Source organism: Carlito syrichta, unplaced genomic scaffold (genome assembly GCF_000164805.1).
Source record: "Carlito syrichta isolate Samal-C Ts95f unplaced genomic scaffold, Tarsius_syrichta-2.0.1 Scaffold306137, whole genome shotgun sequence".
Lineage (NCBI taxonomy): Eukaryota > Metazoa > Chordata > Mammalia > Primates > Tarsiidae > Carlito > Carlito syrichta.
The window spans coordinates 315,312-334,502 of NW_007250233.1; the positions used below are offsets into that span (position 1 = coordinate 315,312).

General features: G+C 51.5%; 1 protein-coding gene across 1 annotated transcript in view; it reads right to left on the minus strand.

Moving 5' to 3' along the window:
* LOC103265253 (copine-4) overlaps window positions 1-19,191 on the minus strand; it is a 414,012-nt gene that overhangs the window by 297,971 nt on the left and 96,850 nt on the right. The window contains exon 2 of the mRNA XM_008062949.2: window positions 5,986-6,166. Coding sequence (XP_008061140.2) covers window positions 5,986-6,166 — 181 coding nt within the window. The remainder of the gene's footprint in view (window positions 1-5,985; window positions 6,167-19,191) is intronic.

Sequence of the window (19,191 nt, forward strand, 5' to 3'; positions counted from 1 at the left end):
AGAGGTCTCTCCGGAAGTCTAGATGTTTTCCAGGGGCAGATACAGGACAGCGCACTTGCTCGGACATCCTGGCCACGTGCCCCAGCCTTCACTGCACAAGACTAGGTGTCGCCATGTGGTGCAGGCCTACTGCCAGATGCTTTCCATTTCTGGCCTAAGTGTGGAGCCACAGAGGCAGAGACACTCCCTGAACTTGAAAGGAAAAGTAGGGGCCGGCACGAAATAAACAGGCACGGCTGTCCCCGCAGATCCTGTCAGCTGGCTCCCAGCAAGGGTGCCCAGGAAGGCTCCGATGGGCGATCCGAGAGCCATGGAAAGGAGAGGCAGGGAGGTCGGCATCTGCAGCACCGCGTTCCTCTGTTTCCTGGCTCCCTCCTGGCAGGCCCACCTCCCAGGGGCCCAGCTTCTGCCAGAGGACTCGGCTGTGTGCTTTGGGCACTGCGAACTCCCCCTTTTGTCCCTCTCGCCCAGTGATGTGCTGGCAAACATTTCATAGCTGGCTCTCCTGGGCGGGGAGAAGCCTCGACCTGGAGTGTCTGTCGATGTCTGAAGGCTAGCAGAGTGCTCCTGGGAGCCCATGCGAGTCGCGCCGGCTCCGGCCCCAAGCCAGGCCGCAGTTTCCTGCTGCTGTCCCTGCTTCCCGCACATCCCTCTTGGCATCTCAGTGACTCCACCCCCTGTGCTGCTTGTTACCTGAGTCACAATGCCGCCGTCAGCTGCCCGGCCTGGGCCCCGTCTTCCTGATGGGGTCCTGACTGTGTGTCGTTGAGGGGTACAATGGGTCGGAGAGGTGTTTCTGGAAGTACCAGAATACAAATGAGCCCCGTGCCTCAGCATGCTGGAAGGGAAGCTGATTCTGCTGGGTATGAAGAGCAAGACCTTCTAGGAAAGGAGGCGGTGACTCCACTGACGCCGTGGCGCGTCTCCTTGGCACTGGTGACGGCTGGCGGGTTGGGTGCAGCCTGCAGACCGCACTCTGGGTAGCACTGCCACGGGCGCGTTGGGAAAGTGCTGTGGCAGCATGTACCGGACAGCCTCCAGGGCGGCCTGGGCTTCGCCCCACAGTTGTGCTTAACAGAGCCTCTCCTAGGAATCCGTCTGAAAGGAGGGAACACTCGAGGCACAAGGACACTCACTGCAGGCTGCCTAATCAGGGCACTTGGGAGCAATTTCAAGTGAAAAAACAGAAAAATGATTAAATAAATCCATTTGATGGGATATTATGCAGGCTGAAAACGACAATCATCAGCATTGTAGCCATATCGAAAAAGTGCACACTGGAAGAGAGGAAATCAGGAAAGAAAACGTCATATGCTTATGGTACTGGTACAAGAGCAGACACACGGACCCATGGAACTGAACAGAGAATCCACAAGCAAAACCACATGCCCACAACCAACTGGTCTCTGGCAAAGCAGACAAAAACAGACGCTGGGGAAAGGACACCCTCTTCCACCAACAGTGCCACGTGCAGGAAAACGAAACTCGATCCCTGTCTCCCCCCATATACGAAAATTAACTAAAGATGAATTAAAGACTTAAATGTCAGACTTGAAACCATAAAAATCCTGGAAGAAAACCTAGGAAAAACTCTTATGGACATTGGCCTGGGCAAAGAATTTATGACCCAAATCCCAAAACAAATGCCACGGAAACAAAAGTAAATAAGTGAGGCTTCATTAACTAAAAAGCTTCTGCACAGCAAAACAAATAATCAAAAGAGCAGATAGGCAACCTGCAGAATGGGAGAAGATATTCACAAACTATACATCTGACAAAGGACTCATATCCAGAATCTACAAAGAACTCAATCAGATCAGTGAGAAAAGAGCCAAGAATAAATAAATAAATAAATAAACAAAGTAGGCAAAGGGCATGAACAGACATCGCTCAAAAGAAGATATACAAATGGCCAGCAAACACATGAAAAAAATGTTCAACATCAAGCATCAACAGAGAAATGCAAATTAAAACCACAGTGAGATACCACCCTACACCAGTCAGAATGGCCATTATTAAAAAATCAAAAGACAATAGATGCTGGCTCGGAAGCGGAGAAAAGGGAACAGTTACACCCTTGGTGCGAGTGTAAATTAGCCCAACCTCTGTGGAAAGCGGCATGGAGAGTTCTCAAAGAACTCAAAGGAGACCTGCCATTTGATCCAGCAACCCCACTACTCACGATCTACCCTAAGGAACAGAGGTCGTCGTATAACCAAGACACCTGCATTCGCACGTTCATCCCAGCACAAGTCACAATCGCAAAGACGTGGAATCAACCTAAATGCCCTCAGCCGATCAACGGAGCGTGGAAAGGTGGCAGGTAGACACCACGGAATACTGTGCTACCATAAAAAAGAGCAAAATCATGTCCTTTGCGGCAACATGGAGGTCATCATCTTATATGAAACAGAAAACCAAGCACTGCATGTTCTCACTCCTATGTGGCAGCCTAACGGTCACAAAGATGGACATAACAGATACTGGGGACACCCATAAGTGGGGAAGGGAGAGAGTGAGGGGTGAGGGCTCAGAAACCGCCTACAGGACACAGTGTTCACTCCCTGGGAATGGACCGCCTGAGACCCAATCCCCACCACGACACAATATATCCATGTGATAAATACGCATGTGTATCCCCTGAATCTAGAAGTTAAAAATAAGCAAATTTTATGTGCACGATAAAAACATATAAGAACATGAGAATATGTATGTCAGAAGGAAAAAAACATAAAAAACTGATAGATATTTAAAAAATGGTTGAATTGTGTAAAGAGGCTGTTAGTAGGTGAATTTCTTTCCTCTAATTTTCAAAGTGACTTTAAAAAAAAAATATAGGCATTCTGCTTAGTTTTGTTAAGTAAAAACTACAAAACAGTAAGATCCACCAACAGCGTCAGTGAGAAGATTTAGGAGGAAACGATATCACACAGCAAGACACCAGGGACGCGGCTTCGTGTTCACATTGCAAGCCTCGGACGGGCCTGAAATTAATTAAGAGCCCCCATCTGCCTGTCCACCTTTCAGTCCCCGTGCATGTAGCCCTCTCACCTGGTGTCACCTGCTCACCAGCAGCTGTGGAACCTCCCTTTGGAGAAGTGGCTGGCACACAAGCGGACATGCCAGTAACACGGCAAACGTGCAAGGGTCCTGCTGCCTCTCGGGCGTCTGGAGTCTCCTTTCTGCTGCGGCGTGGACGGCCGTCCCTGGAGGGTCTCCCACAGATCTCCGTAGACAGGTGGGAGAAGCACAGAGCCCCGGAGAGCTGGGTCGAGGGACCCCACGCGTCTGCGGGCGCTCTGCTCGCACAGCTTCAGTCCCTCACCCAAAGCCCGCGAGTACTGGGTCCCCCGAGAGAAGAGCAGCTCTCTCTGCCGCGCCCTCCCTCTTCCCCGCTCTCCCATTCACCTCAGGCCCAATTCTTTAAAGCACTGCTTCATAAGCCAGGTACGTACGCAGACACACACACCTGCTCGGAGAAACCTGACATTCAGTCCTCATCCAACTTGCTTTGATTTGTAAACACACAAAACCCAGCGGCCAAATTCGGCCTGCAGTCTTGCCACGCAGAGTACCTCAGACCGCAGCGGAGGCTGCCATGATCATAAGCAGCCACAAAGAGCTTGCCTCCTGGGTGGGACAAGCCTGCACCTTTCTGCTTTCTGTTTCCTCGCCTGTGAAATGGGGATGCTGTCTCATGGAACAGCTGCAAGGGCTAAATGGCTTATTTCATATTCAACACTCAGAGGAGGCCTGCAGGAAGGGTTAGCTCAGGCTGCCTCGGCGCTCACTCTAAACTATGAATGCTGCATGGCGTGGCCCCGTCCTCCCCAGGGGGACGTGAGCACCCATCGGAGAAACATCTGGCCATCGGCCAAATATGGCACCACTCACACAAAGAGCCCACCGTTTCTCCTAGAGCTTTTCTTTACGGGGTCCACCTTTGGTGAGAGTCCAACAGGCACAAGAATGAGTAAATCTTTCCCAGAGCAGACTTACCGCCGAAAGAAAAGTCAGCCCTTGGCAGTTTGGGAGCCGACGGCTCTTCGGAGAATGACTCACGGCAACCCACCCCACCCACAGTCCTGCGAGAGCCCACCAGCGCCAGCCTCGCCAGGAGTGTGTGTCGGGAAACACAGGGCAGACGGGCCGCGCAAGAGCTTCCGGAAGGGTCTGCACGTGTCTCCAACACCGTCCAGAGCCCACGGAAAGCGCGTGTGCACGTCGCCTCCCTCCATCTCCACCCAATCTCCTCCCCGCAAACCCCCGCAGGCTCCTCCCACATGCTCAGGTGGGGTGTCGACGCCAGCTCAGTCCTTCTGCCTCGGAGCCTGGGACAGGCCCCTTCCTGGGCCTGAAGACTGGCCCCACCAGGGCTGGGCTCCACGCCATTCTCCTCTCCCGCAGCCTCTGTTTCTCCGTAGAGTTGCAGTTTGCCCTGGGTTAGATCCCCACCTGCCACCCAGAAAACCCCAGTCCTGGCCCTGAAAGGTACCTACAGAAACCTAGAAGAAACTTAGCTTATTCTTAGTTGAGTCTTTTTGCCTCAGCATCGCCATTAGAAAGTGTTCAGACATTCTACTGCAGAACAAGCAGCAGCCTATCCCATCCCCCCTCGGCAAATCTCCACCGGATGGAAGACCAGGACAGCCCAACCTTTCAATTCATGGTTTAGCATCATCATCTCTAGTAAACTTTTAGGTTCCTTGTCGAGGCCGAAGATCAAAGATCACCCTTTGGCTGGTCAAAGTCATGAAAGTAATAATATGACCTTTGGTCAAGGAGTTTGTGAGCTGCAAGTGTCTGAGTTTGTGAACTGCAAATGTCTAACAAGTCTCTTGCAGGAACCCCCTCCCCAGGGTTAACCTAATCCGCCCTCTGTGAACTGTGTGACACAGATAAGACCCACCATGGCAGCAATCGTGGGTCTGACCCACCCATCTGCCTGCTGTCCATCACCTGAGGTCAGCACCTGTGCTTGCCTGCCCCTTTATGATGACAAGGAGCAGACCACCACCCAATCACCTTAACGATCTTCCCCTATCTAGGGGAATGGTTAAAAGGACCCAACCACAAGCAACCAGCGGCCACTGCCGTGCTAGACTCTGGTGTGGCCACGTGCTCTTTGAGCCACGGCTGTCGCCACGCTTCCTGGCTTTGGCCCCCTCCCCCACCTCGGGGAGGCGAATCTTCTCTCTCCCTTCTCTTTCTCCCTCTAATTTACTTTCAAGTAAACTTTTCTTTTTTCGTCTCGCAATTCTTTGCATTGCTCAGATCTCGGGGTTACTGGTGCAGCACCTCCCCTGCCCCCTCTCTCCCATCCATCCACCCTCACCCTCTCCATACTCTCACAGGCTCTGCTCTCAGCCCTGGACAACTGTCCAGGACAGCAGGTCCCCAGCCAGCCCAGGGTACAGCTTCCCCCGGCTGTAGATGTGTGACTGGGGACCTCACGGGACTGACATGTTCACACGTGTCCCCCGGGCTCCCGCCTTCATCCTGTGGACAGGAGTACTCATCCACTGAGCTCAGCCCATCTGCAGAATCAGTCCCTTCAACCTCCAAAGCGTGCTCCCCAAAAGCACCGCTCCCAGAATTCCAAGCAGGTCTCCTCTGAGCCCTGCCGTGGCCACAAGATTTCGTTGCTGGAACCGATGGCTGGAGCTCGCTCACCCAGCCCAGGCTGGGGTCTGGGCTCACGTCTGACCCTTCGCCAATAGCTGGGCATGGCATGAAGAGAACGTTGTGAGTATTGCTTGGGAATGAACAAAACACCCCAGAATCTTAGGTGCGTGAATAGCGGCAAATCTCAAAACAGCCTCAGCAACGCAACAGCCACAGGAAAGCATCATGATACCCACAGAAACACGGTCCTGTTCACTTCTGGAATTTGCTGTCTCATCGAAATCCCCGAGGGCGGACCCCGTCAAACACCTTTGAACCGACTGCCCCGCCGCCCGGGTCCGGGTGGCCGGACGCACCTACCTCGAGCCACTGCCCGTGGGACTGCATCTTGAGGATGACGCAGGGGTCCGGCTTGGACAGGGCGTCCCTGTCAGAAATGCCTTTGCACGCCACACGCAGCTCCACCTTGGTCAGGCAGGGGCTGCTGAAGATGCCCAGCGTGTTGGCCGCCGACTCATAGATGTTGCTCATTTTCTTCATGCTGTTTGGGGCAAGAAAGGAAGAGGAAAGACGTGCCCGTCACTGCGCTGTTTGTCACCAGAGAAGCCTCCTGGCCACCCCTCAGAAAATGGTTGGACCCGGTTCCAAATGCTGAAGATGTTTATCCCTCACTGTTCCCGTGAAACAAATGGAAACAAACAAACACAAGCAGGTGCCAGAGTACTCGGCTGAGAACGCTGTCTTTCCGTATGATTTGCATATATCTGCATAACAAAATTTTTAGTCTGTGCAATACAATTAATGAATTAGTTCAGTGGACTGCAAATGGTAATCTAGCTCCAGATTAAGTGCATGGCTTGTGGGAGATTCTACAGATTTGCCAGTTAATCAATTTAATCACATCTCAGGTTTCCAAGACTCCCTGAGATCCAACTCTCCTCCTGGGTGAGACAAGAAAAGGATTTTGTACGACCTGACGAAACAACCAAGTGTCCCATCCCCAACTCTCGAGATGCTGATGGCAAGCTGTCCCCAGAGCGGCCAGTCAGTCCTTGCCCCAGGGCTGGAGTCCCGCCTCCCTGCTCCCAATGGCCACAGGGGAACTCAGAATCAAAACGGGGAACTCAGAATCAAAACGGGGAACGAGGGGGCCAGGAAATGGGGAAGCCCCGACCCCAAACTCAGGGAAACAGCAGCAGCCCTCGGCCCCCCGGCTCCACGTGGCACCTGGCCCAGGCACTGTGCGCACAGGGTCGCCAGGTACCACGCCCTCCGCTCGGAAGAGAAGGGGCCTCAGAACATTCCCTGGGGAGCAGAACCCATCGGTGCCCTCCGCGAGGTCTCCTGTCTGGAAGTGGAATCGTTCCTCCTGCCACCTTCTCTTCTTCCACACCAAGTGAGCGTCCCTTGGGGTGGCACCATACAGGCTCAGGTGAGCACACGGTGTCACCTCTCTTATGGGGTGGTGGCCTCAGCATCTCTCACACACACACAGGCACCCTCACATTCGGATGAACACACACACACACGCACAGTCACATGCACACTCTTACACGTGCATACACACTCAAACCCATGTGCACTCACATGCTCACACACACACACTCACTCCACTTGTGCACACTCACATGCTTACACACATGCACACGCACTCACACACTCACAAGGTCACATACACATTCACCACATCCACACACATGCACACACACACATGCCCATTCATACACACACACACACACACACACACACACACACACACACACACACACCCAATACAGTTTTCCTGGGACTCAGCTGCTCTTCACTTACACGTCCTCGCGACGGCAGAGCGGAGCCGTTGCCAACGGGGCCTGCAGGGCCCACAGAGCCCGAGGCGCTACCCGGGGTGGGGGGCCCCTCCAGAAACCTGCTTGCCGACCTCGTCCTGTCCAATCAGGTGAGGGTGGTTTGCGGCTGCGGAGAGTTGCAGTGCTGGCTTTATTATGTGCTGAGGAATTAGTTTGAGGATGAGAGCTGCTCTTTCATCTACTAAACTGAGCATTAATAGGAACTTCGGGACATTTGTTTTCCGCAAGTGAGAAAATTCAAGCTCAGACAGGCTTGGCGGCTTGCCCATGGCACGCAATTATGCGAATGGCAGAGTGGGGGCCAAGCAGCCAGTTCTCGTCTCCCGGCCGCAGCTATTTTTACGCAGGTGGAGCCTTCAGCTGGCGAACTCTCAGCTCCACCACGGAGCAGTGGCCACAACAAGCACCCTTGATTCACTGCAGCCCCTGCCCAGCACCACACTTCCCTTCTATTTCCAAATACATCTTATTCAAACACAGAAGAGGCACCAATCACAGGTCTGCAGCTTAATGCATTCTTGTCCCCCTGTGTTCACAAGCCGTGAGTGGGCCCGTGATCGGAACAGCACAGCTGACACAGAACACAAGAAACGAAGTTTCCAGCCAAGCCTGGGCAGGCGGGCACCGGCCGGTGGGAAGACGCCCCCTGTTCAGACAGGCCGGAAGCAGGCTGCAAGTCCTTCCTCGCCTCTCTGATGAGGACAGCTGCCCTCAGCATCCTCCTGGATTCTGCTTTCTCAAGCCCTCGGAGCTCTATGGAGCCTTCTTCCCTCCTGCAAGTCTCCCCAGGCCTCTCCTCTCTCTCGGAGCTACCCGTTCCCTCTCACCGTCCCTGTCCTCACAGGCTCGTGGCACGTCCACCCCTCTAGACTCCCTGGCTCCATTCCAGAACACACGAGCCACCACGGAACGGGGCATCTTCTCGAGTGCCAGTGTCAGTCGCGAGGAGTGATGCACATGGAGTGTCAAGGAGACTCATTACTTCAGATTCAAACCCGGCTTCTCCACGCCTAGCCATGTGTCCCTGGGCAGGGTGTTTCCCACCTCCATCGAGTTCTGTGCCTGCTTTGAAGGACTGCCGGGTGTAGCGTGAAGACCACAATGCCAGGCGCAGTGGGGGCGCCTCTAAGGTGGCGGCTCTCAGTACTGTGTCCTGACGGATCGCAAGACAAAAACCTCTCGCCCCCCGCAGCCCACGTGAGCCCTTTCAGATGTTTCCTATCACGGTAAGACCCAAGTCCTCCGGGCCCCTTTAAATGTCTTCTGTCTTGGAAGCCCACAACCTGAGCATACCCGTCCACCTCAGAGTACACGGCCACCCTGAAAACCAGTTCCTCTAAGGATCCAGGCACAAGCACCCATAACTCTCATGGATTCACAAGTCAGGCAGCAGAGCAGAAGCAACGGCTCTGCTGGCCATGAAGTTGCTCGATCAGCCTCCTCGGCTGGGCAACTCATGCCCCCATCACTCTTCTTCCCAAAGTGCTGGCTGACTCACTGGACCCTGTGTTCCACAAAAGCCCTCTCCCGGTCCCTGTGACAGAGGGTCACACGTCATGTGCCATTCAGAAGGCATCTGGTGGGAACGAGAGAAGTCCCACAATGCAGAGGGGTCATTTATTCATCTTCAGGTCGTTAGTTCAGTCTGGTTCACATGTGCCCGGTTAGATGGATTTCAGATGACAGTATCCAGTTTTAGCTATCGCTCCCTGCCAAACGGATCACTGCAAAGAAGTGTCTGATTGACTATAACACAATAATGCAGACAACTAGATACCTGAAATGGCAGAGGGACATATCTGCTCCTCGTGTGAGGGTTCCATTAGCCATCGCACTTGCTTGAAAACAGTGACAATCTAGTCCCATGTGCTAAAAGCTGCCCCAGATAATTTAAAATTATCAAGACTTCTTGAAATACGAAGGGACATGCAATCCTCAATGGCGTCTGACACCAGGGTCTGTAGTGTTTGCTCTGAATTAATGATAGCACATGTGAATAGGTTTATAAATGCGTGAGCTGGAGGCACATGTTCAGAGACTTATCGATGGAGTGCATGATCCAGAGACGTCATGAATCACTTCTTTAAGTGATGGGAAACCCCTGGAGGATTTGAATCTGGGGGATGGACGCAATCAAATGGGTACCTGGTAAAGATCAGTCTGGTCCCAACATGAGGATTGGACTGGAGGAGGGAAGAACGTATACGCTTGTTATGCTGGTCGCATCTATTCCTTCTTGCGGATTCTCCTTCCTTCCCTCTGCTCAGGGCCCTGAAAGGCTGACGCCTTTTAGCCAGCAGACTACTGGCAAGCATCCTGTGGGGCCTGCCTAAAGGGAAGCAGACTGAGCGGATGGACAGAGAACAGCATCTTTCTTCCCAATGCCTACTCGGATCCTTGCAGTGGCCAAGCTCCAGCTCCAAGGCTTCAGCTCTCACCAGGCCTTTGTGACACCACTTCCTCCTTTGCTTCCTCAGGCTTATGGGTAGCCATGTGTTTCTGCCAGTCTTAGGGTGGGCATCCTTGAAGCAAAGGCTGAAATGGGATCAGATACACTGGAGTGAGCAGAGACAAGAAGGAAGAAGAGCGAAGCTAGGAGAGGGTTTCCATAGGATTCCAGGTTCAGTCTTGTTCCATGGGGCACAGGGGTGTGAACTGTATCCCAGTGTGGTTCCTGTCTTAAGAAAAGGGGCTCGGCCTATTGCAACCCCAAGTGAGTCAGCCATGCTAGGGTTGGGGAGACATGAACTACTCTTAGCTTGATGTTTCTACCCCTTGGCTGAGAACAACCAGCCATGCTCCAGAAATGGAGGGGTCCTAGGCCATCGTCTACCAACACTCACAGCCACAGGGGATGGACACACAACCAGACACGGGGCATCGAGGCAGAGCCTTAACAGGCCTCTGGGAGCCTCCCTTCAGTTCCCTGAACTCTCACATATTACTCCAAATGGTCTCTCTATTAAAATATCTGGAACCAACAGAGACGGTCTGTTTCCTGCCTAGAAAAGAACTAAATTGCAACAGTACAACTGGACCAAAACTCAGGAGTGGTGTGGCAGATGCACACTGAGGTGGCCAGCTTCTGGTGTCCCTGTCTTGTGCAACCCTCTTCCAGAGTGTGGGTATACACCTACAACTTGCCTTTAGCTAATAAAACGTGGAAAAAGTAATGGAATGTCACTTCTGCAAGTATGACATGTTAGACAGTAACGCCATCGTCTAAGAGCTTCTCCCATGGTAGCTTTAACAAAGTGACTATGTTGGGTTACCAGGAACCAAGGGTAGCATCTAGCCAATAACCAGCCTGAAACTGAGATGCTCGTGCTGAAAGGAAATGAATTCTGCAACAAGCGCTTGAGCTTGAAAGTGGACCATTCCCCATTCGAGCCTCAGATGAGACTGCAGCCCTAGCTGACTCCTCAACTGCAGCCTTGCGAGCCCCTGGAACTGCACATCCAGCTAACCTGTGACTATATTTCTGACCCACAGAAACCGTGAGATGATAAATATGTGCGTCTTAAGCAGCAATATTTGTAGCAATATTATTATGCAGCAGTAGATAACTAGTACAAAGAGACACCCCAGGGTGTGTGTGTGTGTGAACTCCTTTAGTCCAGAAACTACTTCTTATACCTTGTAGCATCCTCAGCAGTGTTCATCTTGAAACGCTTGTGAATTGGTGATAAAACCAACCTACACTTCATTTCCAGGGGAGCAGGGTACAGAAAAGAGGTGGAAGGATACTGAAGACCAAACTTCCACCTTTTCATGATTACACTCAGGGTCTCCAGCTTACCTCCCTGTCCAAGCACAAATGGAAGCCCTGACCAAATATACTGGATTCATGAGTTCCTGTTCTGACCTTGACTTTGGTGGTGGAACACAGGCCAGTGAAGTCAAATTGTTTGGCTTTGGCCCAGTGGAAGCTCACTGCTGAAAGGTGATCACAGCAGCTCTGTCAACGTGTGATCAGCTACCTCCAGCCCCAGATACGTGGAGTAAACAAGCAATTTCACACTCTGTTAGAGAGCAGGATTAATATGGCCAGATTATCAGAATGCACCATTCTCCATGGCCTAGTTAAATCCTCTTTGTTGCTTTTCATGCAATACCTTGGTTTTAATGTCTGCTGGGAATTATTTGATGAAAGCTGACTTTTGGCCAATTTTAGAAGCAAATTATAATTGTCTCTTCACTCAGATAATTTAAGCTCTAAAAAACCACCACTTCAGCATATCCACACTCTCTAACAGGAGAGACTGATCCTGAAACTTAATTAGTTTCAGAATGAGTTGCAAACAACACGAAGACAACACAGAGCTCAAGAGGCAAGGAGTCAGCTTGGGTTCCCAGGGGAGTGAACTGAGCAGAGCTTGTCTCAAGACCATGTTAAGAAGTGCATAATCACTGTCCTGCTTGTCTTGGCATTGTCCAGTCTCTTAAGTGCTGCAGTGCAATGAGAGAAGGCCTGTGTGAGGGATGTCACCATCTCATGACACTTCCATCTCAGTTCCAGAAGTAGGCGTGAGGCACCTGCTATGGACCCGATGCCATGCGGGTGCTGGAAGCACCAAGCACCATTCACTTGACCTGAGACCAACCAGTGCTGTTCTCCTGGGACTTGTCCATCTACTCAATGTTCCCTGGATCACGCGTGGATCTCCTCTTGGGTTCACTGATTGGCGGCAAGGGCTGTGCTGGACGCGGCAGGGGCCAGAGGTGTGATGACATCGTCCACCTGCCTCAAGGCTCCTCTTCGGGAACAGGGCTTCTCAGACTCCACCACGATCACAGTCACCTGTGGAGCTTGTTACAAAAGGCTGAGTAGGGCTCAAGATTCTGCTCCCAGATAGTGTTGACCCTGCTGACCTGTGATGACACCCTAAGGAGGAAGGTTGTGGGTATAAACCAAGCATTTACAAAACAAGGCAAGCTGCCCTGGAGGCTGCTAATCTTCAGATCAGACACTCACACGTGAGATGAAGGATGACAGAGGACACAGCACTGGAGTATCTGCGTTTGAGTCTTAGCGTCTCCTTACTTGCTGTGTGACCTAGGGTAACCTGTTTAAGTCCTCTGTGTCTCAATGTTATCATCTTTAAAATAGGAACAATAATATATTCTTCTTTGTAGAGTTGTCTTTAGAATTAAATAAACTAATCTATATAAAGTCATCTGAAGAGTACCTGGACCACAGGGAGCATTCAGCAAACGCAAACTATTGTGGTTGTTGCAGTTATTTTAATTACACCAGCAGGTTTGTTGATGAAAGCGCAAACTCTGTAAAATATTTAAAGAGGTTTACTCTGAGCCAAATATGAGTGACCGTGGCCCAAGGTTCAGCCTCATGAGGTCCTGAGAATATGTCCCCCGAGGTGATTGGATTACAGCTTGGTTTTATGCATCTTAGAGAGACAGAAGTTTACAGGCAAGGACATGTGATATACACATTGGTTTGGCCCAGAAAGGTGAAACATCGCAAAGCAGGGGCTTATCAGTTACAGGTGAATTCAAAGATGTTCTGATTGGTAGTTGGCTGAAAGAGCTAAGCTCCAGCTGAAGAATTTGAAGTCAGTAGAAATAAATGCTGGAGTTAAGACAAGCTATGGAAGCTGAGGGTCTTGTTATGGGAATGTAGCCTCTGAGTCGCAGCTTCAGGAAAAGAGGGGGCAAACATCTCAAAAGGTGTCAGCCTCTCCCTAGGGAAGGAGATTCCCTACAGACGAAAATTCCCCCAAAAGCTGGCTTTGCAGGCTCACTCAAAATAGGTCAAAGAAGTACATGTTGGAGTAAAATACTTGTATTTCCTTTGGGGCTGGCTGTCTGTCATGTGATGCCATTCCAGAGTCAGGTGGGAACTGATGCCTTATTGCCTCAGAGTCTGTTTTGTGTCTTATGATACCATTTCGATGTACAGGCTGGCCAGGTGTGCCTACACACCACAAGGAAGGAGGTACAGCAAGGTGTGTCTGACCACCTTTCCCATCAGAGCCTGGAATTTCGTTTTTTAGGTTTTCCTTGGCCCAGCGGGGGTCTGTTTTGTTGCATGGAGGGCTCGGAATCTTATCTTTGGTTTACAGGTTCTTGGAGCACGTATGGATGTCTTATGTGTCTGCCCAGCATCCAACAGTAAGACGTCGGGTCCTCAGGATACTCCTTCACTGGATCCTCAGGACAATCCCCTGGTGGGTCCTATTAGGCTGCCCCTTTCATAGGCAAGGAACTGCACTTAGAAAGTGCCATGGCTGCACAACTAGCCACAGAGTGGTCAGACCGGATTGGAACCCAGGAGCTCCAGGTGCAGAATTTAGGCCCCTGAGTGCGCTGCCATGTGCCTCCTGGCAGGTTAGCCGCGGAAGAAGACTCTCCAAAGGCAGCATACAGGATCTTGCGCCACACAACACCCACATTCTCTTGACGCATCCGGCTCCCCTGGAGGTCACAGGAGCCCCCTCCCTCCTGTCTCCTCCCTTCCAACACTCTCGGCTCTCAGATTTCTAGACTTGTAGGTCTCTTTTGCCTCTTTCCTAGTGAGAGTCTTTTATTTTGTACCTTAAGTTGTAAATTGTTTTGTAAATTACAGTTGTGCCCACTGACAACTGTAATCATTACTCTCCCAGCTCAAAACCCCACTGCCCACTCCAATTTGTCAGGACAAACACTGGCTCTCTCCAGGAGGGTGGGAAAAGGAGAAAAGCTGGAATGGTTATGCTTTTTTCCCTCATCAAGCATATAATGCTCTACAAATCTCTTTTTGAGACAGCTTGCTTTCCTAGTCACTGACATTAGCCATCCTAACAAACTACACAGATTCTGTCTCATTTACTCCTTGAGACATTTCTTGAGACCAGTGTTGTCAGTCCCATTTCACAGATGTTAAAAAAACGAGGCTGTTGGTGATTAAATAACTTACCCCAGTGTCACAGCTGGTAAGTCACAGAGCCAGGAATTACACTTGGGTCTGGTGGACTCTAAAACTTGTGTTTTGACCATTTCTTATAAAACTATATGTGATTTGCTTAACAATTACTTTCTTTTCAGACCACGCAAAGGCAAACTTCAGCCCTGTTCCAACCCTAATAAATCCACGAGGTGTAGTATGTATGTTAATGTGATTGTGCTCTAGCCATCCTTTAAATTTTACTTTTCTTTCATCTTTTACTCCCAAGGCAGCTCAAGTCTCTTCTGGAACTCTACTTGCAAGCCTAGGCGTCTGGGACTCAGTGTCCCTATCGGATGACTTTAAACACTGAGTGTCTGGTGAGCTATAGATGGTGGAGTTGCAACATCCAGGCAACACCGACACAAACCATGCGAACCTCAATAGGCCACAGTCTTAGAGAATCACACAACAATGTATAACATGAATTAGCAAAACGACGATGCCACGTGCATTCAAAATTCACGATACGCATATATGGATGTTTTTCTGGAATACGCCCATGCCAAATCATTCAAAGGCAATGGATTATTATGTCAGTAATTTCCTGAGTTTTCCCATTTGAGACAACGGGGAGGCCAAAAGAAAAATCCAGCAGAAATCCCATTTCCTGAAGAATTGCTTTCTTGGGAAAGTATGCACAAGGAATCCGGTATTTTGATGTTCGAAGGAACTTCTGGACTCACGATTCCCCCTCTAACAGTGAATCATAAAGATGAGATTTTTCTTGAATGCTATTATGTCCACTGCACCCCGTTTGTGTTAACTTGATGGCACGCAGATGTCAGCCATCATTAGAGAAGAACTGGAGGCACGACTGGATAATTTTACATATGTACAGAAACTCCTAAAAGTCAGCCTTGAAGTCAATGAATGAGAAGCCATATGAATGACTGTCTTCTGCATCACTAGCCCTCCTTCTCTCCCCATATCAAAGGCAACTCTCGTTACTGAATGAGAGCGAGAACGCCAGTTCAGATGACGCCTTCTTATCTTGGCACTGAACGTTTCCTCCTGTTTCTCAGGCAACTAAATTTGCCCAGTGGAGAGACCCAATCCCAGCCTCCGTCCGTTCAGTTATTTTCCTTTTAAAAATAATCACAAGTTGGGCTTTTCCACCAGTGTCTTGTTAGCAGGAAGCTGGGGCTCACCGAGTAGATTTTGTGTTTCTCTTCTCGTCCGTGTGGCTGAACTTTTTCAAAAAGAGCACGACCATGCTTGTGTAGGCGGCACAGGAAGCCAGAGGCCAATTTCCCTGAGAGAGTCACGTTCTGCTCCCATACCATCTCTTTCGGACTTTAAGCACGGCCTAGCAGCGACTTGCTTGCCTAGCCCACAGCCGGCTACGTTGATGTGTTTGGGAAAGAAGAAAGGACTGAGTAAGTGACAGTGTGTGAACAAGAAACACCTTTGCAGGGCGCAGAGCACAACCCCTCACTCAGCACTTCCCAGAGGAAACAGGCGTCATGGTGGGAACGCTCTCCCTCGGCCCCAGCCAGAGCAGTGGCCACCAGCCCCAGGTGGCTGTTGAGCTCCTGAGCCACAGCTCGTCAGCTGAGAAGAGGAATTCTCATTTTTAGGCCATTCTATTTCTTTTTTTTTTTTTTTTTTTTTTTTGAGTTGGAGTCTCACCCTGTCGCCCAGACTGGAGTGCAGCGGCCGCTCCCGGCCACCGCAGCCTCGGCCTGCTGGGCTCCGGCGATCCTTCCGCCTCAGCCTTCCCAGTAGCTGGAACTAGAGGCGCGCGCTACCACGCCCGGCTAGTCTTTGATTTACTGTAGAGATGAGGTCTCGCCAAGTTGCCCAGGCGGTCCCGAACCCGCGGGCTCAGGCCATCCACTCACCTCAGCCTCCCAAAGGCGCGGGATGACAGGCTGAGCCACCGAGCCCGGTTGGCCATTCCATTTCAACTTGAACCACCACTTGTGGCTAGGGACTGCTTATTGAACACACATCGGATGAACACACCAGACTACTGTTCATAGCTTTTGTCTTTGCTTTTGCTAAAGAACAAAACAGCTCATGAAAACAGGACTCTTCTGTGAGAGAAACGTGTTGCCCGCTGCCTGGTGGAGACTGCCCACAGAAGTGCCCAGAGGACATGACAGGTCCACCTGGGCTCACTGGCTCTCGCTCACCAGTGTGGCCAGTGGCTGGTGGTGGCTGCCTGCGTGGAGGCAGCACGGAAGGAGCAGTGTGATTCATGCACAGAGGTTGCCATCCACACGCGGAAGGGCGGCGTGGCGGCTCATGAAGAAAGACTGTAGAGAAGATACTGGGTGAAACTCTCCTCAGGCCTTCCTTCTAACTGGCATTGCCTGCACGTCCAGGATGCCATAAGCTTCAAGGTGGCACAGCACGGGCTTTGTGCTAAGTGACCTTGCTAGACCTGCTATGGATGACAGCAGAAGCGATCGGGGTTTAGGTGGAAGTGGTGTGCCCGCCGGGTGTGTTCCGGAGTGGGAGAGAGGGGTCCTGGAGAGGGCAGACCTGCTGGAGGGCCCCTTGTGCCTGTCACGCAACCAGCCATGAGGACACTGGGTGATGTTCTGGGGACCAGGGAAGCCCCTGCAGACACGGGAGGAGCGGCATCTGTCTGTCAGCCTCCCCACGGGGCACCCCGCACACCTCCCCCCACCCTCTCTGGATCTGCCCTCCGTCCGTGTAAGACGTTCAGAGTCCCGGCTGGAACTGCTTTCATGTAACAACGTGAGAAACAGAAGGAGTTTGGCAGGAGTCATAGAAAAGGAAAGAAACAGGTCTCCTGCCAGCACAGAGAAAGTTCAAGGGGCCTCTGGCCGTGGGAGGGAACGCTGGTTGAATCGATGGCGTCAGGCGCTTGGGTACGACAGCGGGGGTCATCGTCTGCAAGGGAGAAGCCTGGCAGATGCCCTGTGTGTGGCTGCCAAGCAGTCGGTGGGCTTCCAGTCCTCACTGAAGGTGAAGAGAACTCGAGCACAAGAAAGCCGGCCATTCCAGAGAAGCAGGAGCCAGATGGAAGACACCGTGGCAACCTGCTGTGACCGCCGCAAGCTCCCTCGGGTGCACCCATGTCCATCCTGTGCTCAGGGCCCCGAAGCGAGCCTCGCGCTGAATTCTGCCAAGAGTCACGGGAGGCAGCCATTGAGATGTCGCAGTTCGCAGATGAGAAAAACAGACTCAGGAAAACCTCAGCAAAAAACTGGATTGCATAGCCAGCCCACAGAGGAAGCAGGACTCAGCCAGGCTTTCTTCCCCCGGAAGCTCAGGATGCTGTCTGTCGCGTTATTCCGCCTCCTCCTGCCCACCATGAGTTCGCAGCTCTGTTTCCCGTTTGGAGTCCTGTCATGCTGAAGTCCCAGAATGTTATCGCTCATTTGTTCATCCATGAAATATTTATTTAACACTTCAAGTATGTGCTGGGAACCATGCTGGGTACCGGGAGGAACAAAGATGAAAAGACGCGATTGCTACTTTCATGGAGCTCACAGGCAGATGGAGAAATAAACAGGCAAGTGAAACACCTACCACGGGTGGCTTGTCCAGTCGTCTGCCACAGTTGCGTGAAAGTAGCCACGGAGAGACTCAGCCACTGGCCACTGCACCGGGATGGAGCCCATGCACGTGGGACCTCCTCGCTGCTTTCCACAGAACTAGGCTCTCTGGGCATCACTCTGGGAGGCACTGACAGGATCAACTCCAAAGCTGCACGGTGGGTCTTAGAACAGGGCAAGTGTGCGGACAGCAGGATAGTTCAGAGTCGCTAGTGCGTGGATCTGCTCTGTGAACCTCCAGAAAGAAGATGCAGCATATGATATTTCCCAGATTGTATAATCCCGAAACATGTGTGTGGATCACATCAGAAAATCAATTATTCACAGAGAAGGAAAAGGTCGGGAAGGCGGGAGGCTGCAGAGCCCCAGGCAGAGGCACCGCCTCTGGGATCCCCAAGAAGAAATGTGGGCAGGAGGCACGTCGCTATGCAGGTGATGGAAAGAAGAGGTGCTGGCCACAGAGCCCAGGCCAGCCTTGCAGGGCTACTCTCCACGCCTGGTACCCCAGCCAAGGCCTGGATTCCGAGGGACCTTCAGACACTCAACCGAGAGGGAAGGGGCACTTGCACCCAGCAGATGGCAGGGGACTCACTACACCCCCTGGCCTGTCCCCTGGCAAGTGCCAGGCTGGGTGCACTCCTTCCCAATCCCTAGTGAGAAGATTTAAAACAACAAGTGCAACACACAGCCTAAGGACAGGGTGGGAAGCAGCTACGTTCTGACAATTCTTCACGGAACACCGTACGGCAGTGAAAACAAAGGCCCTTTTGATACACGTGCCACACGCGCAAAACTCCCAGGTGTGACGCGAAGCAAAAGACGCCCGGCACAGAAGCGTGTGCTGTGTGATCCCAATTATCTAAAGTTCCAAACCAGGCCAAAGTTAATTATAATTATCATTACCCAGGCAGAACACCAGTTGCCTTTTGTGGATGCAGTGACGGGAGGGTTCTAAGAGAGGTTCCCGGGGGACAGAAATATTCTACACCTTGATCTGGGAGGGTTGGCTTTGTAGAAGTTCACCTGGCTGCACACTTGCAAAACGTGCACTCTTCCGTTTATTGTGCTTGGATAAAATCTTACATACAAAAACTCGAAAGGGGAAGGAAAAAGCCCAACCTGTATAATATGTCTAATCATGGAGAGGCGAAACTCTCTTACAAAAGGACCTTAGGTCACCTTCAACATCTGGCTAGGTGATTGCAACCGTAGGTCATTTGAACATCTGACCAGGCGACCACAA